This window comes from Opisthorchis viverrini (assembly GCF_000715545.1).
Source record: "Opisthorchis viverrini unplaced genomic scaffold opera_v5_190, whole genome shotgun sequence".
NCBI lineage: Eukaryota > Metazoa > Platyhelminthes > Trematoda > Opisthorchiida > Opisthorchiidae > Opisthorchis > Opisthorchis viverrini.
Window position 1 is genome coordinate 248,414 of NW_008751846.1, and position 25,382 is coordinate 273,795.

At 44.8% G+C, this 25,382-nt stretch overlaps 3 protein-coding genes across 3 annotated transcripts in view; 2 read left to right on the top strand and 1 right to left on the bottom strand.

Moving 5' to 3' along the window:
- The window catches only part of T265_07847 (hypothetical protein), a gene marked incomplete at both ends in the record, with an annotated part of 35,215 nt that extends 26,414 nt beyond the window's left edge, over positions 1–8,801 (top strand). Inside the window, 3 exons of the mRNA XM_009173487.1 lie at positions 7,192–7,271; positions 7,344–7,428; positions 8,364–8,801. Coding sequence (XP_009171751.1) covers positions 7,192–7,271; positions 7,344–7,428; positions 8,364–8,801 — 603 coding nt within the window. The remainder of the gene's footprint in view (positions 1–7,191; positions 7,272–7,343; positions 7,429–8,363) is intronic.
- The window catches only part of T265_07846 (hypothetical protein), a gene marked incomplete at both ends in the record, with an annotated part of 38,734 nt that overhangs the window by 10,910 nt on the left and 2,442 nt on the right, over positions 1–25,382 (top strand). Inside the window, 13 exons of the mRNA XM_009173486.1 lie at positions 69–196; positions 5,539–5,617; positions 5,905–6,063; positions 7,192–7,271; positions 8,245–8,293; positions 8,364–8,697; positions 10,552–10,787; positions 12,528–12,623; positions 15,064–15,155; positions 16,973–17,084; positions 17,276–17,384; positions 22,077–22,179; positions 24,586–24,670. Of these exons, the coding sequence (XP_009171750.1) occupies positions 69–196; positions 5,539–5,617; positions 5,905–6,063; positions 7,192–7,271; positions 8,245–8,293; positions 8,364–8,697; positions 10,552–10,787; positions 12,528–12,623; positions 15,064–15,155; positions 16,973–17,084; positions 17,276–17,384; positions 22,077–22,179; positions 24,586–24,670 (1,662 nt within the window). The remainder of the gene's footprint in view (positions 1–68; positions 197–5,538; positions 5,618–5,904; positions 6,064–7,191; positions 7,272–8,244; positions 8,294–8,363; positions 8,698–10,551; positions 10,788–12,527; positions 12,624–15,063; positions 15,156–16,972; positions 17,085–17,275; positions 17,385–22,076; positions 22,180–24,585; positions 24,671–25,382) is intronic.
- T265_07848 (hypothetical protein) lies at positions 17,227–17,496 on the bottom strand (the record flags this gene model as incomplete). The annotated part of the gene is made up of 1 exon (XM_009173488.1): positions 17,227–17,496. The coding sequence occupies one exon, from the start codon at positions 17,494–17,496 to the stop codon at positions 17,227–17,229; it is 270 nt and encodes an 89-aa protein (XP_009171752.1).

Sequence of the window (25,382 nt, forward strand, 5' to 3'; positions counted from 1 at the left end):
CTGACGGACACCGCTTTGTGTGCGGAAGCTTTTGGAGAGCTCTCCGTACACTCTCACATGTCCGGAAGTCTGAGAATACAAAGAACGTATTATGTTTACAAACTTCCGGGGCATTCCTTGGTGGGCAAGCGTCTCAAGAAGAACAAACCGATCAACCGAGTCGAATGCGCCTCGAAAATCCAGGAATACCAGGGTTGTGGCTCGCTTATACGTATGGCGTTGTTCTAGTACCTGACGAAGTGTGAAGATTTGGTCATTGTAACCCCTACCAGGCCGGAATCCCGCTTGCTGCTCTCGGGTCAGTATCTCACGAGCCACCGTAAGGCGACGAAGCACAATTGACGCCAACAGTCTCGTTACAACCGGGGTCAAGCTGATCCCCCTGTGGCTACCACACTCACTACGCGCCCCTTTTTTGAAAATGGGCACTATCACCGATTCTCCCCAGTTGTCTGGGACAGTACAATTTAGTACAGTTTTGCCGAGGACTTAAGATAGGTAACTCTTCGGTAGAACCACATCTTTAGTGGTGATCGGTCTACGTCTCTTGGGTCAATAATGTCTGTAAATCAGCACCGCGAAGAAGCACTTAGTGAAATTCGTGGTTAAACCGTTTCAAAAGGACAGATCGAGCCATATTCCCTGATTTATGTGTTGCACATGTATCTTCTTGTACGTTATTGATTTTTGAATTTCGAGGAACTCTGAGCACTTTTCGACCTAGATTTCTTCTTATAAGAGGAGTGAATGTATTCCGAAGTGCCGAGAGGCACTCCACAGCTGTGTCGTCATCGGCTCTCATCCCACGAATTTCTCTCGGCTTGTAGTTCAGGAGGAAACCGTTTGGTCGCCATTTTTCAGATCAGTCGAGTGATTAAATCGTATTTAGATGGGCCTTCAGCCGTGGATTTCACATCACATGATTACGTTTGCACCCGCTCCTCGAGTGACTAATTCTCAGATGTAAGTTTCCCTCGTCATGTGAATCATTCTTCCTCCTGAGCTCCTCAAAGCCTGTTGATAGTATGAAAAGATTTGTCCTTGTATGCCGGAAAACCGAGAATCGCTGCACGGATATTCCATCCTTTTTGAGGATCATCAGCTGTGCTCAACTCATGACTTCCCAGGGAGATTCGAATCCACTACCCCATAGCTATCGATTTTTAAAAGTCTCATCGTCAATTAACTCTCTTCGGCAATTCGACTCTTTATGATAAAATTGTCTTTGGCGTTGAGCCTTGTTAATCGTGGTGCTGTACAGATTTCGCCACTAACGTTGATCAAACACATTGAGTCGAGTTGTGAAATTGGCGCAGCTGATAGACGACCACTGGAGCTGAATAGTCTGTATGCTAGTTTATGAGCGTTACTCGCAATGGCCCGTCCCCGGTGTCGCTTTTGATTAGTGCATCCCATGGAACATGTTTTTCGGGTCTCGAATTGAAGTTTACGCCACTGAACCCAAGTTCTTCGAAGCAATCTACATGATTACACTTCGACTAAGGTTCTTCCGGTTTCATCATCCTTTGAACTGTACTCATCTACCGGTTCCGGTTATCAAGTGAATTCAGTTTCATGCAGTCTAATCCAGCCCACTCATTGTTCTGTTGTTGTTTTACGAATTGAATTTGTCTGACACCGTTTATGTTGCCATGTGGATGTACTGGAGATATCGCGCCCATTTTGTATGGATTGGCTCATGACAGTTACTATGATTCTGACCAACCCTATTGTGCACCGTCATGTGACTCTCCGCCTTAAATGTTGCGTTCATCGGTTTCCAATTTCTTGAGTACCAAGTCAACTTGCAGTTGTTCTATCTCAAACAACCAAAATAGCAGCGTTCATGTTAATGGGAAACTGTTTGATCCGGACAAAAAGGCCTTGATGGTCATATTCAATTATTCAAACACCTCTGTTCCGACTCCCAATAATTATTTGATTGCGGTCACGTGTGGTCAGTTCATGTTAATGGGAAACTGTTTGATCCGAACAAAAGTCCCTGATGGTCAGATATTCAATTATTCAAACGCCTCTGTTCTGGCTCCCAATAATTATTTGATTGCGATCACGTGTGGTTGACCAAGATTGTGATTAATCTATACTCATGCAGGGTGTAGCGCCACCAGCTTCCAGTCACATCGTATGATCCGATATTGACTGGCATCACAAGTGATGATTTCTCACGTGTAAGGTTCCTGCCACTTGCGGGATTTTTCTCCTTTCTGAATGTAGATCTCTAAGTTTCAGTTATGTTCGACTGGAAGGTCGCAGTTTTGGCCGTCCATAGGTATTCCCCACTGATGTTGATTCACAGCACGGGTAAAGAGGTGCACAGTGCTTCTCGTCTTTCGAACGTAGGCTGACCTTGGTTGCGAGGGTAAATTTCGCCAGAAACTTCGAGATGTCCTCACATCCTCTAACCCACGCCAACTTTTCGAATCCCGATCTTTCTCTCTCTCTCTATCGAGCGCCAAACACTGCTTCTTGCTTTCCATCTATTTGAATTCGCAAATGTATCTACTCTGTTTTCTAGTCAGTTACACGTTTCATTTTCCCGGAAACTTATCGGATAGTCAGAGGAACATGTCAGTATTTGTTATGAAAACAAAATATGAACATCATTTCCCTTTCTATCACTTAGATCAAATTGGAAGAGAAAAGAGTAAACTATTTTAGGTTATTCTTCATGGAGTATGGGTATGTGCGTCAATTTATTTTGCAAAATCCTGCTTTGTGAAAAAATCTCCCCTTGCACCAAGTTTTCCGGGAACTTGGACACTTTCTCAAATATGTACGTGTTTCACACAGCCCACTGGCATCCGTTTTCGCATGTTTTTGGTCTTCTCTGATGGACACTCGCACACAACGGATAGTATGGATGAGCTGTACTGAACCTCCTTAGTAACTAGCTGAATGTCTCCTACTCAGAGTGGACCCTATGAACTGCTGGGGGACCGAATGGAGTGAGTCGTCAGTGGTGGGCCGTAATTTTCAACTAATGTGTGGACAACCAGACTGCTGAAACCCCCAAAGCGTATGGGTTGGTCAGAGGTTGTACCTTTCTCATCAGGATTGCCCGGAGTGCACAAATAATGATGATATTAATTACAGCCTGGTAGGAAATAAGTGCGTTAATGGTTAAGCCGCCCTTAGCTGACGATACTTGCCTTCAATAGTGCACTCCGCATGAATGGGCAAGTAAAGACTGCCGGACGCGCTCGACAGCCGTTACCAGACGTTTGATGCATTATCTTTTTCCAGACCTATTAAGTGTTCTTCATCCTTCCTTACTGCCAGTACTACTGGCGTGATCTTTCCTACACATTGATCTGTTAGTGCGTATCGTGAATGACACAGATACCCACAATCACTGGAAGAATAGTAGTTTCACGTTACCTTCGTCTTTCTGCGGGACCACAGGTGCGTTTGCTGTATCGCAAACGTGAACAGCGCATTTGCTCTTGATCTTGGCCGAGATGTCCACCTAAGACTCTGTGGGCCAATGTCCAGTATATTTACCCTCGTACAATACTGTTAACATAATGATAATCGTATAATATAAGCAAACCTTTTGGACAACCCCCTACACGTGGAAAGGTGCACTGCCCCACTGAACATGGGCCACAAAAGATATCTGCTGCCGACAACCTTCGTGGATTGAATAGTTCCCGTTTCTATCTACTGCACCTCGAATGTGACATTGAAATTCAAGTTTTGACTTGACTTTACGCAACTGAGCTACACATCAATAGAAATAACTACGTTCCCCGTCACCTGTAAGGTTATGGAAAACTCCTCAATACCCTGCTGCTTGTTTTAACCTCATTGGAGCTCATCAGGTAGACCTAGTCCCGAAATTCTCTCCGTCTCGCCTTCTAGTTGAACACCACTTGATGAGCAATTTTTCTCCTTTGTTTGATCGTGTTCTTTAACGGACGCACCCGTGTCTCATTGCACGCCAAACTGACCCGTTTTAAGATTTGGGACATTCTCGGTGTTTTACTTTTCCGCACTGCCAAAAGTGGCAGCACAACACGTTATCATTAGCGTTCGGTTCCTCTGAGCGAGACTTTTCGTGGTGCAACTCTCAGCTGAACACACCTTTCGTCCAGATTGCACACAAATTTTGTTCCGCAGGATTCAGACACTTTCTACGTGACTGCTAATCATTCGCTTGAATCCCGGTGACGAGTAATGTCAAAACGCTTTCGCTTGCATGAATTTCTGATTGTTTAATCGGGTCAGCAATTTTCTCCTCCTTTGGTGAAACGCAGCCGTCCTCTTATTCTAGGGGAAACTTTTCTTCTCTGTTGACTCCTCTTGTTGCCGTGGGCACCCACTGCTGAGGTACAAACATATTCCACTGTTGCACAAGTGTGCCTTATTTCTTCCAAAACTGCCGAACATAGAACTAGTCGTTTGTGGCTCGGTTTTATAACACAACTACCTGTAGGAATCGCCTCTGACACTTTGGTCCTTTCCGGTCCACTGGGATGCTACTACCGTCTCACGACACCCGTGAAGTTCATGGAACCTAAACGGACACTTGCGGACATCGTCGTCACTGATGTATGAGTGGTCGTCGATAAACTGGGTGGGACGCGTCCGATGGAATCAAACTGCGGCCGTGCAAAGCATCGCTTAGCGTGCACAACATCCGGCGGGTGACTTCCACGTCGAGTCGTAATTTCACCATACAGATCCCCGTGAATTCAGCGCACGTTTTTCCGGCACATGAACAGCAAATAAGTTTCAAACAAGTCAAACACGACACTTTGTTGAGGGGCTTGTTTCAGCGTCTCTGACCCATGCAGAACTGTGTGCTAAATGATCATGGCAAGCTAGAGAAGTGTGTTCTTCAAAATTGGACCAGCTAAAATGAAGAGCTGTGCTGCATATCAAGCTGTTTTTTTATTGTGAACTTGTGTAGTTACCTCCTATTCCTCTCCTCCATAGTTAGAAGACGGTTCAGTAACTGTTTCATATTTCCTTTGAGCTCGAGAAAGCTTAGTGGCCAAAGCGCAAATTCACTGCCCAACGGCATCTCGACTACTGCTGTCTAGGCTCGCGCAATCCGGCAGTACCTCAGTACATGTGCTCCTTTCGGGTGGTACGGCAGTTAAGCACCGAAAGTCTGTTACAGCTGAACAGTTATTATCAGTCTTACTTTATCAAGAGCTTTTTTGGTTTGATAACACCTTAGTTCTATGGCGACCTGCATTTCAGTTCCATATTTGTCACCTTGAGTTGCTTGCGTTTGTTTGAGTGCGTCAGGTTCAGTGTAAACTACCTGAAAACCCAGTTGCTAACCCTGGAAGGCACTTTTTAGCTGCTCACGAATCAGTGCTGCAACGAAATTCTTGTGCGTGCTAACCTGTATAGTTTTTTTGTTTTGCTGACTTTTAGTTTTCCGCTTCTTTTGGGCTATATTGCACTCTTACAAAACAGACACAACGATTTATAAAGCCTGTCATTCAAAGTAATGAACTGTTCTCGCATCTCTCTCCCTCCCATTTGTACGTGTGTGTGCAACAGGCGGTTAACCCAAGAGGATGTGGCAAACCGCATGCAAAGAGCCGAAACTTTGGGAGCTAAACGTGAATATGCAGATGCGGTAAGTTGGATTACCCATGTAGCTCAAGAATGGATGTCTTTCTTAAGCCTGGGATCTTCTACTTTCTCGCATTGTTTTATCACTGAGTTTTCACCGTTACTAGTTTTTAATATCATCATCGATATCATGCAATCTGTTGCCTCTCGTCCATTTCAACCTTGTTTCCCGTCTAATGCATTGTTTTTTCGGGTTTTCCACACACTAGGCACCTATCAGAAGGCCTACTGTCTGTAAGGTTACCACCCCTCCCTGCTCTGGAGACTTCAGGTTCCTGTTCCTCATACAAGAGCTATAAACCTATAATAATCAATAATAATCGTCCAGCTGTAGCACCCTTTCGGTGCCTAGCTGCCATGCCACATGAGGGCTGTGATACTGCCAGGTTGGCCAAGCCTAGACAGGGAAAGTCGAGTGGCAGAGGTCGGGTTCGAACCACAGACCTTCCGGTCAGTAAATTCGCGCTCTAACCACTTGGTCCATCTTGCCCTACTGGTGACCCCACTTTTCACCGATTTCATCTGGCAGATGTGAATAAAATAAGCTTTGGGAGACAAGCAAATCCTCCACTCACATCTAAGTCTTTAGAATCCTCCTTTGCCTATTCAAAATAGCCATCCAGGATCCCGAAATATGTCGTTACTACTCCATGGTGGTTTAGCTCATCTTCGTGTTACACTGAACAACAGTAGGTTGTACTTCTATGGTTCATTTTCGTGGGCATTGCCAGTCATGCCGTCCCTGCTTGTTAAGCTCTGCTTCAAGCTAAAGTAACCTGCAGGGCTACCTGTTATTTGACCAAAGACTTCTTCGGTTATGGTCCCTGGATAGATAATATTGCCAGTTCGGGGATGAGGGTGTGGTTTCAGTGATGACGTATGGCGTTATTCCCTTTTCAGTCATCCTAAATTCGCCGAACATCATTTGCTCAGGGGTATTTCAGGGTGAATGGATATCCTACAGAGCATGTCTCTGTAAAGAGGGCGCTTGAAAAGCGGGATTCTGAAGAAAATCAGAGTCGTGCTATATATGTACCCGTTCTTGTTGAGCGATCCTTGATCACCCCCGAATGCCTCTTCGCACACAGTACTTTGCGTCCAATTCGCACCAGTACAGTCATGGTACTTCAAATGTCCCTAGTACACACCGTAGTACTCATGAGGATGAGGATGATGATGATAATGACCATGAGTTTGAACAAATCGGAATAGTTCCTATGGATTTAAAGAAGGGCTCCAAACGGGAATCATGAAGCATGCGTTACATTGAGGTATTACTTCCTTATCATTTTATTTGGTCCGTCGTGTCCATGGTCCTCATACAAACCCATGGAACGATTACTCACTCCAACCCATCCGGTTTTCGACGTTTCTCGGTACGATAACTTTAGGTCGAATAATGTGTACACCACATCTACTTTGCTCGACCCAATTTTGGAAGCTTGGATTTGAGTAATCTCATGAACCCCTTCGTGTTATAGGGACTGATCACTCTGGACGTCAGATATTTTGGCAGGCACAGGGTGATCATTGTAACTAGTTGGTTCAATAATTCGATTTGACTTCGCTTGTTTCCAGATTGAGCAATACTCACAACTGGAAGAACTTGTCATTGCCGCTCTTGACTATTATGATACCTACGATCGAAAATTCTTCCGGTAAGTAGATGTGATCATTAAATGCCTGTCAGGTACATTTTTGTGTACTGTTTTTATGTACTGTTTATCCAGGTTTTTCTATACAGAGAATTCTACATCTGTTTGGCAATATTTTTATGGATCTTGTCCACACCAGACAATTTGTGCTGACTGCCAAGTATTTTTTGAGACTGGTGCCTCATTAAGTTGGTAACCAAAGTTTTACACATTTTATATATGAACTCGCTGTCGGAAAGTTTTCTACCGAGCTCCTCGGCTTTCTTCTTAAAGGTAGCTTGGCTACATTCTACCATGTTATACTATACTGTATTGCACACTGATGTTCTATAGTGGTCTATAGTGGTCTATACTACGCCTCAGTATACTGTACTATGCTGTACCATACTGTACTATACTATACTAGAAACTATACTATACTGCACTATGCTATACAGCAATTCAAGCTAACTAAGATATTCAATCCTTTGATATCATTCAATCAGTAATCCTTACAGAGCTTCTGTTGATTGGGTACAGTCAACCCAATGGTCGAATAAGCGATTGTGTCTACCTGGTGTCCGCTTTGTAGTTGAGGCTGATTGATACAAGTGCTCCAGATGAACCACCTAACAAGAATCATCAGTAACCCTCGCAAACCCTAAAGAATGAATCGATTTTTCTCTGACGATAGATGACATCCATAAGAATGACTCATTATCACGTAGAAACTAGCTACACCAAAAAAACTACCATATAATGTTATATCGAAACCCCCACCCATCAACCCTTAAATGCTAGTACACCCAAGCACCCTTTCCAAGTCCATAATCAATTACCAACCATATATGTGAATGGAAAAAAAGTTGAAACAAGCTAGACTTCATCACAGTGGCGGTAGAAATGCCATATGTCTTCTCCAAATACACTCATTCGCACATCGACTCGGTTTTCACGGGTGACTCGTCCGAATCATAACTGAATCTCTCGTTTACAGCATTCTTCAGCGTAATATGCTGCATGGTGGTCGCCTCATGTTTCAGTTGGTACGATATTCATGAGGGAAACTACTCATAAGGTTGCTGTCGAGGAGTTTTTCAGCATCCTCATCATTAGTTTTCTCCACACTCATGTGCTTTCATATGGGCGAGATGGCTCAAATGGTTAGAGCCCGAATCTGCTGACCGGAAGGTCCGTGGTTCGAATCCGACCTCCGCCACTCGACTTCCCCTGTTTAGACTTGGGCAACCTGGCAGTATCTCAGCCCTCGTGCTTCCTTCGGGTAGCATGGCAGCTAGGCACCGGAAAGGTGTTACAGCTGAACGCTTTCATGCTTTCATTTTAAGCCATATAGAAAAGATAACCGCGTACATGCATATCTGTGGACAATACTTTTGCGTTGAGAAATTAGTCCATGCGCTGAGTCGATCACTTTATCCGGTTCTTGCCTGTTTGTACGGAATTGCTGTTATCCTTGGGATCAGTTGTGATTCGCATGCAGAAAAATTCGGTCTTATACGACTGGTTCTCTCGTTCCCGCACAGGTCGAGTTAGAACACGAGTGCACAAAAAGATGGGCATAATATCGAATCACTCAAGCTCACTTCTACCCCATATTTGACCCCAAACTATTGTCCCCTGAGTTCCCAAAGCTAAGAATCAAGCTACAGTGGCATTATTGTGTCGTCCAACTGAGTCCACTCTAAATCGATCAGTGTGCAGTGTCGAAATTCGTCCAAATCGAATTCCAACCTTCTCGCGAAGGTGGGAAAATATGTCGGTCCAAATACACTTGTTTACTCTCACACAGTCCTCCCGTTCGTCAGCAAACTTTATTCGACTCTCGTTTCACAAACATTCACCCGTGGTGTTACATCAGACGTGTTGTTTCTCTTGTCTCCCATAGCATTTTCGTAGGACTGAGCTGTTTGCTTTGGAGTTTGGAAATACTCTGTGGTATGCTTGGTGAGGTACAAGCTGGACAGCAACAAGTGTGCACCAAACTTCGTTCCATCGGAATTTGTCAGCTTCTACTCTGTGGTTACGGTACGGTGATTTTTGTCTCCGGTAAGTGATGTTTATCACTAGACCGTGGGAGTTCGCTCTGAAACGTTTCATGAGTCTTATTATGTACGGCGCGTTAGGAATTTATGGTTCACTCTACTGGGTTATCGCTTTGACCATCTCTGGGACAGGCGTGAGTCGGTCACCTAATCGATAAGCATGCTTAAACTAGTTTTTCTCAAGCCGTGGATCCACCCGTGAACAGTTAGCTGATCCGACCGGTAGGAACCATCAGGCAATCGGTGGTGTTATTCGCAAAGCATTGCGTAGAGTTACCGCGAATCCTGCCATCTGAAATTATTCGTTCTTTAGAAGAACAAGTAACTTGGTACAAATATTGTTTTTGTCGTGTGCGCGTGCGATATGTCTGTCTGAAAACGGATACAAAAAATGAAGGATTATCCTGTATTTTGTGCCGGTCAGAATTCCCCCCCCCCATGTACGGCGCGTTAGGAATTTATGGTTCACTCTACTGGGTTATCGCTTTGACCATCTCTGGGACAGGCGTGAGTCGGTCACCTAATCGATAAGCATGCTTAAACTAGTTTTTCTCAAGCCGTGGATCCACCCGTGAACAGTTAGCTGATCCGACCGGTAGGAACCATCAGGCAATCGGTGGTGTTATTCGCAAAGCATTGCGTAGAGTTACCGCGAATCCTGCCATCTGAAATTATTCGTTCTTTAGAAGAACAAGTAACTTGGTACAAATATTGTTTTTGTCGTGTGCGCGTGCGATATGTCTGTCTGAAAACGGATACAAAAAACGAAGGGTTATCCTGTATTTTGTGCCGGTCTGAATTCTCCCCCCTCATCTACATGTGTTCAATTCCCCTCATGAAATTTCGGTGTGCATCAATTAAGAACAGATGAATTTCCGCTTAATGGGGATGTTTTGTTTTTGCATGGTAGTTCCTCGAAAATATCATCAATTTTTGCCCTGAGCCAACACTGTGAGATAAGAAAGCCTCATTAGGTCACATACAAAGTAGTGGCTGGCTCAAGGGTAAAGATCGTGAGATCTCAGACGATTGGAATGTCGGGATGGAGGCTGCTGCCACCTAGGAGTCATCCGTGAGGTATCGAACCCAACTGGTTGAAATACTGGCTCTCAGTCTTACCCTCCCCTTCTCGGATCTGATAAATTTTGTCAAGTGTTTGATGGCTTGGATACACATTAAATAATTTCAACTCAACATTGCATCACACATTTCAAAAAAAGTTTGTTGTTGTTCTAATTCAGCATACTCGCGGCCTGTTAGCCACACCGTGTGCCAAATCATGCCGCTGATTTTCGCACTACATCTGGCGTGGTCGCGGCAACGCCAAGCGCAACTTGTGAACCTCATTAAAGGTACTGCTCAAGGAATGTCCCAAGCTATGTGTGCCCTGAAGACAGTTGGACCTTTGGCATCGTTTTTGTCGGTCGTGCCTCTCTTGCTCGCAGTACTTAACTATGTGTGTATTCTGGAACTCTTGGTACGTTCTTGTTACCTTCGTGTTTTACCGGTAGTGACTGCCTTCTACACTTAGTATCGTTACTAACGTTTCTGGTTCTCGTTGACTTTTTTCACAGTGGATCGTTTTTGGACCACATTATTGAACATTTTCAGACCTATTTTCATGCTTTCTAGTCTGCCGAATACCTTAGGTTATTCAGGATACTTGAGGGTAGCTCAAAATTTTTTTCTGTTTCACCATCTTGACCAATTCGCTTCACGCTAGATAGGAAACGCCTCCATAGTTATTGGGACGGGTACCACAGAATCACACGGACTATGTCATATTTAAACAGGATCGTAGAAAAATTAGCTCGTAGGCCAACACTTGTCAATTAATCGTACATAATCCTTCCGAACATGCATATATTGGGGTTGCAAAGTCGTATTCGGACAGCTTGCGGTCGTTCTCATCCTGATTTGTGCCAATTGTGAACGTTCTGAGGCACCAGGTATGTGTGGATTGGAGGATGTGTTCCTTACGCCATAGCGCTGCGACGCCTTTTGTGACAGATCTAACTTCAAGACATAATTGATCAGCGAAATGTACACAAAAAGTTAGCTGATCGATTTTGTGTGATACCAAATCTGTCATACTAGTTATCGTGTTGATATTAGATGATCACACCATCTCCTCGTTCTGGTGCTATAGAGCATCATTTTCCAACTACTTGAGGTTGTACTATCGCATGTTAGACGTGTGGATTGGAATCATAAACTTTTTTCCGGGTTAATAAGTCTCTGGTGAAAGGTAACATGTTTGTGAGTTTCTTTGGCAAGCATGGAGCATGTGCAAGGCAGCGACATCAAAATGATATCTCTTAGGTCGTCGAAAGGAGAAATCGTTCACCTGCTTTCATCTTTCGGTGCCCAACTGCCATGCCACCCGAAGATTGCAAGAGGGCTGGGATACTGCCAGGTTGCCCAAGCCTAGACAGGGGATGTCGAGAGGCAGAGGTCGGGTTGGAACCACGGACCTTCCGGTTAGTAAATTCGCACTCCAACCACTTGGACCATCTCGCCTCCCTTAGGTTGTCAGACACAAATGTTTAAAATATATTGGACTGGCTTCGCAGCCTGTTGAAATCCGTTAGTTTCTTGACTTTTTCTGAAATACCGAAACATTTTGAAATTATATGGAGTTAGTGAGTGACAGTTGGACGCTGATATGGTCCCCCCTTAATCGAGGTTTAGAAAGCATTCCCTATCAAGCAGCACCTGAGGAGATCACCTAAATTAAGCTGATTCCTCCCTTCAGCTTGAGAGTAACTGTATGGAGGATCATACTCAGTGCACCAAAGCAAAATGCTCAAACACCAAAGCGTTCTCAACCGTTTTCGTTCATAAAGAGTGGTGCGTTTTACATGTCTATACGTCTATACGTAAAATATGTGCCCCAGCAACTAAGCGGAAAATTTTTGGATTTCATGTGCTTTTAATTTCTGCTCTTTACCATCGAAGATGACATGGTTGCTTTCACTTGTTGTATTGATAGTGTGGATATTTCTATCCCGGACGAAATTTCTGGGTGCTCGCCAAAAGACATTCTCCCTGTCATCCTTATGTTGTTGGACCCTACTCTACGCTGAATGAAATCCTACGATCTCATCAGAACCGCTTGGTTAAATGTTCGAAGAATACCTTTATGTGGTTTCTCGCCTTGTGAATTTCGCCGTATAACTTTGTACACATCGCTTTTCATGTGTTTTTTCTACTCTAGATGTGGGGTTTCTCCCATCGCTTATGTTTGTCGGCCGCGAGTATTTTGGTCTCAACCTGGCCGCTGATGGACCGGTCGTTTGGAAGAGGTCGTAAGGTGAGTCGAGTCGTTGAGCAAAATGTGGGTGATTCGGCTTTTCATGCGTCATATTCGGAATGCATAGTGAATGGCGTCCACTCCTAGGATGCGAGATTGTAGAAGACCTGGTTAAAGGAAGGCCTTCCCTGTGGAGTTATTTATTAGAAAATGCCAACTGACCAGTTACAGACTGTTGGACAGGGAAGCAAAACTCTCATTTGCATCTTATTTGCAAAAACTGGGCATCCATCCTCTGAACGCGTCTTCTCGAACTTTCCTAGATATTCGTTGACTCCCATCATTCATTGCTCAAATCCAAGCAAATGCTACAAAGCGACTCCACAATTTCCGCAACAGATCTCCTTTTTCAAGAAACGCAAAGCGAATTTATAAGAACAAAGGATACTACTCGCATGCCCCCATCAGTAGTCTCACAGTTACACTGGTAGTACCACATAAGTGAATGCATGGGGAAAATGTTCCAGTCACATTATTAATGTGATCAGCTAGTGGTGCCATCTGTATACAAGTCGAAACAACACATCAATCGGTTCCATAGGCTAATTTGCTCACAATGTCCGTCTTTATCGAAACCGCAAGCTACTAATCGTTGTAGTCGCGTTAGTGGAGAGGAGATCCATGGAATGCGCAGAAGGTGACGAAGAGTTTGGGAAACTTCAAAAAAATGGGATTGAACGGAACCGGAGAGTTTAGTTTATCCGGAAAGTGCGCTATTTTACCTAGTGGTGCGATAGAAAGTTTGTTCAAATCATGTCATGGTGTGGCGTCCATGGGATGGTCCAAAATTCACGACGTACTGTGGCAAAGTGCCTAGTCACCAAGAACGAGAATTGATTTAGCTAAGTACGTTGTGACTTGTAAACAGTGCCGGCGGATGGACTGTGGTGTCATCGTAAGAGAAGTCAGATGGCACGGGCGGTTGACTGCACACGTCTGATTTTATTCGGACTGTGCTAGTCACTGTTCCGGTCAGTAGTAGCTGCTCACCATATAAATGGAGTTTTTTATTTTTCAGTTGTAGTACCCTTCCGGCGCCTAGCCACCACTCCACACGAAGGAAGCACGAGGGCTGGGATACTGCCAGGTTGCCCAAACCTAGACAGGGGAAGTCGAGAGGCAGAGGTCGGGTTCTAACCATGAACCTTCTGGCTAGTAAATTCGCGTTCTAATCACTTGAAACGTCTCGCCCCCAAGGCATGTAAGGGTAAAGGTGGATGTCTTCGAAAATACGAGTTACAGACTAATGGATGAATACCGTTTTCGAAACCCTATACATGGCCCCGTTTCGACACAGCGCGCATCCAAGTATCTGTATATCTGAATTGCTTCGGCAGGACTGCCAGTTGCAATGGTTCTTATTCAACAAAACAAACAATCTTTCCTTGGCAGTTCAGCGGATTCCTCGGAAATGTCCTAATATCGGGCCGGGCAAAATCGTGCTCTTCAGCTGATCAGCATCGTGGTGAAGCATCGAAGTGTCCTCGTTGAGGATGCGTTTTCTAGCCATGTAATCAAAGCGCACATCCGTTTGGCACATAGAATGGACAAAAAGAAGGCGTAAATTTGCATCCAAGACGGTATTTACGTGTGGTTTTCGCACAGGGTCATGAAAACATACATTTTCTTCACTTTTTGACGTAATCTTTCCTACTTCTCAAAGAAAACTCCTCCCGGAATCCACAACGCTGAATTTTTTCAGCCCTACCTGTTTTGCGCTGTCTAACCCTCCCTGAGAAGAAGCCGAATAACCCACTGTCTTAAATCATCGTAAAACAAGGCATATCGTTGTACACAACAGTTCAGCAAAGTTGGGTACAATTCACATGAGTTGTTGAACTGAAAGGCAGCATGGTCTGGTAGACTATCGGTTGATTCACTCCCTTTTGTCAGTCCACGCTGACAATGTGTGTCCCGCATCCTTAAAGTCGGATGTCACGCCAGAGACTTTGCATTTATATCCAACTCTCTGTGTTTATGGCCGGAGCTGTCGTGAATCGAATGATCCGTGGTTGGTGTCCAGAGGCCCAATCGCTCTAGATATTTGTCCATTGGACGGACGTGTCGCGAGCTGGTTACGGAGAAAACCCTGGTCGGAATGTGAGGTAATCGGAATCAAGCATCTATAGCTCGGCCCTCCACGCCGTATCACAAGCATTCTAGTGTGACCTTGCTTAAAACTTCTATGATCGCCGTACGAATGTATGTGGACCAATTCCCTTTTGTTTCCAAAAAGGCCATCTCAGGCCTTTTGAGATACCATTGTGAGTGTAGCAGAAAGCCTCATACCGTCACGGTAGTTGCGATATCATTTGCAAAACACCACACGTAGTACGAAACAGGATAACTTATGTAGGTTAGTAACGTAACCATCACATCGTCCCATCACAAACTTCTATCGCGGTATTTTCCTGTGATTCGTTCTTGTTGTTCTTTTCAGACCCTACGATTCCTTTGGCCGTTCGCCTGCATCCTACTTGCCATCTTCCCCCTTCTCCCCGTGTCCTCATCCGTTTACAATCCCTTTCTTGTGTGAGTTTTGCGCTTGTCTTTTTTGTCACCTATTCAAGCACACTTGATCTTCGTACTTGTTCTTCACAAGCTTGAGTGATACCTTAATTCGTCACTATCCTAGTGAGAGTGTTTCCTGCCTTGCAAGTTTGATGTATGCATCGCTGGTCGCTTGGTTCATTTAAATGGGAAACTCTTCTTATCACCAGCCACCTCGCTGACTTCAACTGACTCTATTCAGGATGACATACGTCGAGATCAGGACCGTTTGGACGTGGTGGAATGTTCTATTTTATTGCATTCTAGAATTCTTGTTGCTTTATGGTTTTTTAACGTGTTTCACCACACCAGTACTGAGCAGTGTTCTATGGATGCGTTCGGCTGTATCACCCAAGGGAAGCACGAGGTCTGAGATGCTGCCACGCGACCCAAGTCTAGATGGGAGCAGTCGGGATGCCTAAGCTGGGTTCGTATCACGGACCTTCCGGTCAGGTGGTTAAGTTGAAAACCTCAAGTTACGAAATGAACAAATTCGCACTTCCGAATGGTCAATGCAACTCGGATGCATGCCTCTGGAACTTGGAACACTTGTCACTTGTAGCTATGACGCGAAAGGTGATTTTGATACTAAAACATGGCAACGCAGTCCTCCACATCCCTCACATGCAGGGTCTGTTACTTTCCCCTGAGGTGCTGAATCGTAGTAGTGACTTCCATCCTATTGATTTTTATAGTGCCCCAGCACCTCATGTGATAGACCTTACTGGATTTCAGTCGACAGTGATTCTGCTGCCGATGCTCACTTACTGGCTGTTAATCCATCTGCCGAGCTTGGCAATTAACTTTTAAACGTTTCGCCACCAGTTTGGCAGGCATCATCAGTGCGCGGTCGGTTAGGCGACTCATTCATCCACTTATTGATACTATTGCTTCCTGAGTCGAGTTGTCAATATTTCGGCACATTGCTGATTTCTCAGAATGGAAGTTGGTGCGAATCATTGAGGAGATGAACCTCTGTCACATGCCTGTGTTCTGGCTTGTTCTGCAATTATGTGAAGAATCACCTCTTATCCATGTTTATGTGGTATGGCCTCCTCCTGTTCGTCGCACAGCGAGGTGTGTTACTCACTTTTGCTTGGCAATTGTCTACTACGGTCTCAATGAAAACAAGTACTGAAAGAAAGTTATATTTTTGATATACTGTCTCCTAGGCTGACATATCAGCTATAAAAACCGCGCAACTGCCCTCCAGTCATATTTTCGTTTGCCGATGACTTGGAGAGATGTAAGGTAGACAGCTGCTCATTGTGGGTGGTAGCTTTTTATACTTGAAGCGTAAATAGAGAAGTATCAACCTCGAACACCTGATGGTTAGTGTTTGTAAAGACCTACGTGGCATCTGACAGTCTGGCGAGGTTAGGATACGGTAGTTTCCCCCACACGGGAGTTGCTGTGTGTACAGGGCGTTTCCGGTCATCGTTTTGAGGCTTCTTAGCACGTATACCAGTTGTCTCAGTCGTGGCTAGTTAATCACTTTCTATCCTCATGTCAAAACTCCAGGTCCGGTCGCTCAACTACTGGATCCCATTGCTGGCAATGTGTATCCAGAATAGTAGTGTTTTTCGTGAACTAGAGAGTAGCATATCAACATGTGGCTTATTTACCTGGGAAAGATTGCGGAACGCTTTGGGATTGAGTCACTCATGAATTGTAACACTCGTTTACCAGGATGAATTTGTCAATCCCTTTTATTGTGTAAATGCCTTTATGTCTTTTGGCATATACAAATTCGAGATTCCACACATGTTAATCGCTTACATCATGCTTCCCTCTCACAGAACCTTCGGTGGATTGACAATCAGCGTAATTATTGCGGTGTTTGTACGGCGCCTTTTCATGTCAACACAATTGCAGGTGAAGTGCCGATATGCTATTTTTCCATTTGTCATGGTGAGTTACTGTTTCGTGTAGTCTCCTTAACTACCGAGCCATTAGTTATCAATAAGCGAATGTCTAAATCTACTCCTTTGAATGATTTTACTGCTCTAGAAACATGCTTTCGGATACATCTCCATCGGCATTACGCGTTCATTCATTTGTAGGCATCTAGAAATTTGTAGCCTTTTTTTCCAAACCCACAGAGCTTTCTCGTTGCGGTGGCCAGCCTCGCTGTTCTTGTGATGCGCTCATCTACCTCTGTAGCCCCAGTGGTGCGGCGTGCAGTCCAACTTTTCAGCTGGTCTTCTTTGGGTAGGTTCCACACCGATGTGAACATTGAATTTTCTTTTGGATTGAACGTTTCACTATTGTAAGCACCTCCTTGATCGCTAAGAGCCTTGGGACTCCTCAGTGCAATATTCATTGGATGGGGCAGTTCAAAGTACTACCATTTCACTGCTAGAGGACATCGCGGCCAAGGCCTTTTGAGATGGGAGAGGGGGTTCCTCAGGAATGGGCCACACTGGGATGCTACTGTGGTCTATCCGAGGAAGTGAACTCTGGTTGTATACTGTAGTGTATAACAGATACCTTCAACTCACAGTGAACACGTAGAGTCTACCCCAAGCCAACGATCCTCTTTGTAGCATCCCAAACTCTGATACAACTTGCGTTCTCGTTTCCGCTCCATACTACATTGCCAAATGCACTTTTAGGAGGAAACTGCTCGCTTATCCAAGTCTCGCGTTCCAATTATTGAAATTCACACAACAGTCCTGTTTGTGGATGGTTGTGGGATTTGTAGAATTTACGTTCTCATCTTTATCGTCCTCCTGTTCCGGCACAATCATTCCGGTGAGTTCGCATTTCACACGTCTGGAGCTCAAACTCCGTCAAGGACATGCACTGCTGATGGGCTCTAATAAGACCAGTGCTTCTGTTTTGTGGTATGGACTCACCAGAATGATTGCTATGGGGCATGAGGAGGACTGTTCAAACGGGGGCGATGTGAGTAAAAAAATTCCGGTCGCGTTGTTCGTCCACGCACGCCTTCGTAAACGTACTGTTGTGAGATTCAACCTAGGTTTCTTTTGATGCTCAGTTTCAGAAGACAGGTTTTGGGGTAACAGTTTGCGCCCATCGACCTGCACGTTCCATCTAGGTGATTATGAAAAAGGATAGCTGAGCACAAAACATTTGTTTCTGATTGGCTAACAAGGCCAAATTGGTTTTTTTGTATTTCGCATATACACAATTTTACAATATCTTTGGGAGTATATTAGTTTGGCTGCTGCTTGTGGTTCTCACCAGCGGCAATTCTTTATAGACCTACTTCCTTCCTTATACAACATCCAACAAAGTCCTGACGGAAAAAGAGAGCGGAAGTGTTCCTATTGAATCCGTCCAATACGGAAATCAGCTACAGAGCGGTAGGCGGGTTAGATGAACTGATCACACTGCATCGGTTGCGCTGGCTTGACCACGTGCTGCGTATGTCAGCCGACCGACTTCCTCGAATGGTTCTTTTCGCACAATTACATGAAGGGTGGAAGAGAGCAAGAGGTGGTTAAACAATGACTTGGCAGCGAAGTATAAAAGTCATTACCAGCGAGCTCAGCTGCGCTTGTCATTGCCGTCTTCCTGGATGGGGGGAGGATGGTTAGAGACATTGTCGGACACGGCCCAGTCGCACCCCCAATGGCGCTCGTGCATCTAACCTATTGCCTTCAATGCAAAGCTCCCTTCCCAATCCTCCCATTTAACAGTCCACCTACAGTGCTGTATCTATGCCCTAATTTATCAGCTCCCGCCTCCAATGCGCAGCTACTTACCCCACCTCTCCGAATCACCGGTGCAAGAAACTGTGGCAGCTGCAACCACTATACGACAAGTACGCGGTTATCACACATGACAATGATGATGATAGTGATGGTAGGCGAGTGGTCTATATTAAATACTCAGCATCCTTTCAAACCTATCCACTTTTGCCGTATGAGCCCAAGCCAAGCCGAAACGATTGGTCAGAACCTCTGAGCTTTGTCCCCTCATGTATATGTCATATTCGGGTTCCTGTAGAATATTGATTACTTTCAGTATTGTGCATTCCGTTGAACTCTCGACTCCAAATTTGAGATTTCGATCGGTTTCGTAGTGCTTTTGTCCTTTGTGAAAACACGCCAAACTTGGTTTTATTGTTCGTGTACCGTACATTACGTTCAAAAGAAGTCTGTTAATGATGTCCTCTGGCTGGTACAAAGCCAAACGAAGCATCGGAAAAATGATCCAGTCGCTGTAGGAATTTGGTCATGTTGTACGTTTAGTCATGATGAAGCGATTGGGCAAGGCTTCCCAACTCCAACAAACACCAAACTATGCTGCGGACCTTGGAATAACTTCACAATGTCTCGCACTTCGTTATTCATCACCAGAGTTCTGAATTTTGCGGGTGTCTGACGACAATAGCCTTTCGTGCTATGTGCAAAACTCATCCCGTGAGTGGATACCACAAACGGCTCTCTGGTTAAGGATTTTTCGGTTATCGGTTACCGATGACAAGTAGACAAACCATTCCATTGATAATCAAGTATACTGTGTGGATTTTCCGTCTTCCTCGTTAAAAGCTAACTGACAAATGTTTGTGCTTATTAAATTGTTTTTTTTAATCTAAATCAGCGTATACAGTATATTCATTCTTTTGGCAAATTCCATCTTGCATTTCCTCTCCTTGCACTAAGACATGCTTGCCTGTTTGGCGCGATCTGGAGGACATTTTGAAGAAGTATCACATGATTCTCTTTACTGGGAAGTTTACACGTGAGCATGGTTTCCATAAACCGGTTGTCTCACCTGTCCAATCCCTAACCGCCACCGCCATTCACGCTTATCCATAGATCACCAAGTATCTTCTGGTGACCAAATTCACACGTTCCACTAACACATCGTTCGACTCTTTTGAGCTGTGGATCCTCGTGAATCGAACCTCAATAAGAGAATCATTAACCTTTCAAATTTGATGTCTATCCCTTACCTACTTTCAACTGAACCATCCTTCGGGACCGATTTAGTTGGCTGTTTGTTCCTCTGGTGACATTTAATGTATTTGGTCAGGATAAATTTAGCTTAACCCTGGTGATTCAAACGAGTAATGGTGTTACGACAATTATACTCATTTGCAAATCAATTTGTTTTTCACGGGAGACTGACTGAATCTCTCGTTTATGATGTTCTTCAACTGAATGTGCTGTACATAGGCCGCCCCATATTTCTATTAGTACGATATCCAAGATATCGCAGCATATTTTCATAAAGGGAACTACGTACAAGGTTGCTGGAAACTCTTCGACAGCCCACGACCGGTTTCGTCCTCCTTAGGGCTCATCAGGTAGGCGCAGTCCCCAAGTTTCCTTACTGGTGTTGATGATCAGACCTCACAATAGGCTAGTCTCCACTTCCGGATTCACCTGGCTTGTGAACTACATTTCACTCCCCCACAGCATGAATAATGCAGATGCGGTTCGCACTGAGTCACGCTTCCAACCAAGTCAATGCTCTTGGCGCGGCCTAAACCCGTGGGGAATACGACTAGAGGTTGGACGCAAAACCATACTTCTGAATCCATCTCAACTGCTTGACCACTGTTGTCAACTCGTGCACTTTGTTTTTCCTTTAAGTCCCTATATTGCCTGACGAAACCGTGTCGAAATTATACGACCGCAGCGTGTGTTCTAAATCACGATGAGCATATTTATCAGACCTAAACAGCTACTATCTACGGGGAATGCCAGTCATAAATCTCTCTCCTTAGCATACAACTACAGTTAGATAGTTTCAGTCAGTATTTGCTTTTGTATAATAGTCTCCCAACATTGTTTTGCAGTTGATACTCCGGACTCTCCAGCCTATTAAGGCTAGTTATGCCTCAGCATCCACGTAAACAGCTTAGTATGCGAAGCGCCCGCGGCCAATGCGGTGGCCAAAGTCGGCAACAGAATGCGATCTAACACCTGGAATAGAACGAACTGGAAACCTGGTGACACATTTCATTGACTTCGGTGATAGAACAGAAGCGGTCAACATTATGCATGCGGTGTGAGCAGACCAAACTATTAATAGCTAGTTAGTACAGTTAGGTGGCCCGCTGAGCTGATGGCGAACACGCGCCTGCTTACATCGCCGACCTGAGACGTTGCAATCTGGTCTGGTATGTTGGGCCCGTTCCGAGATCCCATGCTTCAACCTGGAATGGGATCCAATGTGATCCATACTACAAGCGGAGATGTTTGGCAAAAGTGAAACGAACCATAGGTTTGAGTGGCGCATCCCTGGTTTTCCTATATGTTTGAGTGGTGATGCCTGTCAGGAGCAGAGAATCGGCTGTCTACCGCCTATATTTGGCCTTACATGAACTAGCTCACCCATCACTAACCCGCTGATGACGACATTTCGCCTGGTGATGAAATGCTTGGAACCACTATCAGTAAACAACCTGGGCTTCTAGCACTGCCCTGTGAACGTGCAGTGGCCTTTTTTTCATGTAGGGTCATTCCATATGTGAAATCCTAAACGATATGCTAGTGGAAGCACTTGATCCATCTCGTCACACCCCTAAACTTACGTGAATTCGATCTGATCAACTGCTGGAAATTATTTTCAGCCAAGGTGCACGGTATCTATTGCGTACATAGCTACACTCACTTCCCGCGAATATACTTACCACGAATGAGCTGCACACGATTTGTCTAAACGTAGCAGAGATTTGCAACAGACTATTCTCAACCTGATAAATTCCGTGCTATCGTTTTCATTGTCGGTAGCGAAGTCATGCCTGAATGCCCTGGAAAATGACTTCCACCTAAGTGGATCTCCTAATGTTCTGTGTGTTATTTTTCCTCATCGGTGGCAACTAACGACTTTCGCCCAACATTCAACCTCAATTTTCTGTATGTCCCAACTTGTGAATGGGTTCGCCTTACCGTTTTTTTCTCTTCTCTTTTTGCATAACAGTGCTTCCATTTTTTCTGTTTGTTTTGGTGCCTAATAAAACGGGGCATCGCTTGTTTTACTGGATTACTGCAATGACGGTTCCGTACATTTTACTCAGCTTCGGGTAGGTTCAAACGTTAACTATTTTGGCGCCCTTTTTCCAACAAAACTATTTTTGGAACCTATTGACTACTATCTTATCCTGTGGAGTGCACTCGATTCTATCCTGCATGTGTTTGTGTTCCCCTGGATGTTTGGTTTTACTAGTGCCGTTTTGCGAAGTTGTCGGCACACATGACACTGGACAAACTGAATGTTTCGCGAGCATATAGTGGACCAAGATTACATGAACGACTGCTTGGGACCGCAGTTTGTGTGGGACCGACAAACAAAACAGGTGACTTAGTGCGCTCCAGCGTTCTGGAGGAATACTCATCCATACACACTGCAAGTTTAAAACAAAGTTCCGCAAAGTACACTCGCCCCCCCCCCAAACAGCTGATACGTGCAATCAGGATCACCACAACTACCCCTTTCAAAAGGCACTACTTTTCATAATTTGTCACCTTTGTATTTCCTGGTTTTCTTTCTCACTGTTAAGACCAGCTTACATACTTCAATGTCTGATGGGCAATACTGACTTTAGGGCAACAAGCCATTTGAATTATCGCAATCCAGAAGCTTTCTATGCTTTTGGGGCAGCCTGACGAATGCAGAGAGTCACTCTTCTGAGAGAGTATGGCTTTCTTCATAGAAAGGGTGCCTCATCCAGATAGCCCTCACAGTCATTTTTGGCTCAACAACTTGTGACGAACAACACCATAAACTAGAGATTCCGCTAGGTTCCAGGTTCGTCTTCCGTGAAGACCAGATTAGTATGCAGTGAGTATATCGCTTGAATTTCGTAGGTCTACGTAAGCAGTGTTCTGGTGCTTCATAGAAGCCTAGTTTTGACTGGCTAATACTCTTGTCGCACATGTAGTGGTCCATAACACACGTGTCCGATGTTAAGAGGTGTTCGTAGTTTTGCTAAACCTCTGCTTCAAAGCGATATAGTACAGGCCAATGATTTCAAGGTTTGACTATTGTACAAACCGTCCATGCGCACACGGTGGGATGACCAGATTGCTACTGTTTCGGCTGTTGACAATCTGCTCACAACGGGAGATTGTTTTTCAGGTGCTTATTCCTCGGAGGTATGATGGGATTACATTGGGAAGGTCAAGATTCCACAGGTCACAGAAGCTCTGCCCTAGGAATTCGTCACTCGCCGGTCTATATCAGGTAGTATGGATGAACCGCGTTCACATTACTGTCGTTTGGAAGGTCGTCCTCTTGTCCTGTCCACCCCAAAGGGGACAAGCACTGGAATCGAATTTCCCTCCCATAAGAACTCATCAGCAGCGCACATCCTTGGCCTTGCCGGAGTTTGAACTTCAAACATCTGACATTCGAGGCTAGCGTACTACCACTACTCCATCGACGCACACTGGAGGCATCTGAATTGGTGAACATGTTCATAGCTTGTCCGACTTACCGAATAGCGACCCAACAACTGGCTTGGTTGTGTCGATCGATTGACCCGCCTGTCAGGACTTCCAGTCAGGTGGCTCCACAGATTCTTGAAACCTGCCGGAAATTTTTTTGGCAAGTTGTAGATGTTTGCGGGACCTGCAGAGTTCAACATCACATCACTCTGACGGTCTTCCTCCTCTCCTGGCGTAATTATTCTGATGAATGGTGAACGATAAGTGGTGGACGCTTCGCTTATGCCGCCAACCAATCACTCGTCTCTGAATGTTTTGGCGGCTATGTTCTCATCTGTCAGGTTATAAGTTGGTATTTACTTCAATATTCATGTGGGATTCGCACTACTGCTGATTGGCAGTAACGATGAAATTGCTGAACAGTGTGATGACAGAGAGTGGTGCGTGGAGTGTGCTGACGCAGTGAGCTCCCTTGACTGTCCGTGTACTTGTTGAGTCCGCTACAGGTGTTCCTCAGTTTTTTATATAGACTTGAGGATAGAAATCCAATTCAAAACATCACTGCCACAGTCACAAACTGCCGAAGCAGGGCTAGACTCCTACAATGACTTAGATGAATTTAGATTGTAGCCAGTCCCCAAAACTGAATCATGTTCCGCCTATCACCTATACCTAAAAAACTAGTCACTTCTCTAACAAATTGTAAGTAATTTTGTGCACATGATGTTCGAATTCTCAGGTAGTTCATGCTGGTTGGCTAACCTTTGAGCTTGAGATAGTCAGCAGTCAGAAAATGAAACATGGTAGGCGACAGATTCTGGTTACCAGACTGTGTGTTTCATGATTCTTCTCCTTTGCACACACTCGCATACTCCAAATCACTCAACTATCAACGCTTTTGCTTTGACAGAGTTTCGAGGTGGTTCACACTGAAACCTAGTGAAGCGCGATCAGCATACGTTGTCTTGCACTCCGTTTTGTTCCTTTTCGAGCGGCAAGCTTTGTTCACCACACTCACTTTGACCTTTGCTTATAAACCGCAGGTACGAGGTGCTATTCCTTGGTGTATTTCTATGCGTCGGTCTTCTTTGGATACAAATGGAGCTTCCAAACATGCCGGCAAATAGAGTGAGTTGCCCCATTTCCCAAAATGTTCATCTCCCCTTGTGTGGTCTGCAGTAGGTAGCATGTATGAAACGAATAGATTTTGTGTTTGGGTGCCAACAGGCTTCTGGGCTAATCTTCATTCTTACATATTCGTACTTCATGCCGAGTAAACCTGCGGAACTAGATTGTCACAGGGCAGCTTTTGTCCAGTCTTCTGTGCGTCCGAGTTTTACTCAGATGTTTCACGAAATGACGAAATTAGCAAGAACTAGCGAATGGTCGGTAGACTCTTCTTCTAAACTACCTTTGATGGTTCAGAACATTTTGCTGCGGTACCTTTGTTCAGTTCGTTCGTTGTCGCCCAAAACTATGTACGGTTGTCTTTTATGAATCATCGTCCACTTTCTTGGCGATTGCAATCAGTCCAATTTTTCTTCTGGTTCAGGGTCCTTTTATGACAAAAGTGATGTGCTCTTTCTTCGAGCGGTGTGGGTTGCTTACTAGTTTCTAAAACCGCGTGTGCTTGTTGCTAACTGTTGCTTGACTCCTGAAACCAGTTTTACCCGATAAACAGTCTGCCGAAGCGTATTAACCATGATACCCCTCCCCTCAATAGTAACTGTCACGACAAACTGCCCTCTCTCGAAGGTTTCAAGTGGGTCCTATACTAAATGGCGGGGGAGAGATGGCCCAAGTGGTAGAGCGCGAAATTTACTCACCGGAAGGTCCGTGG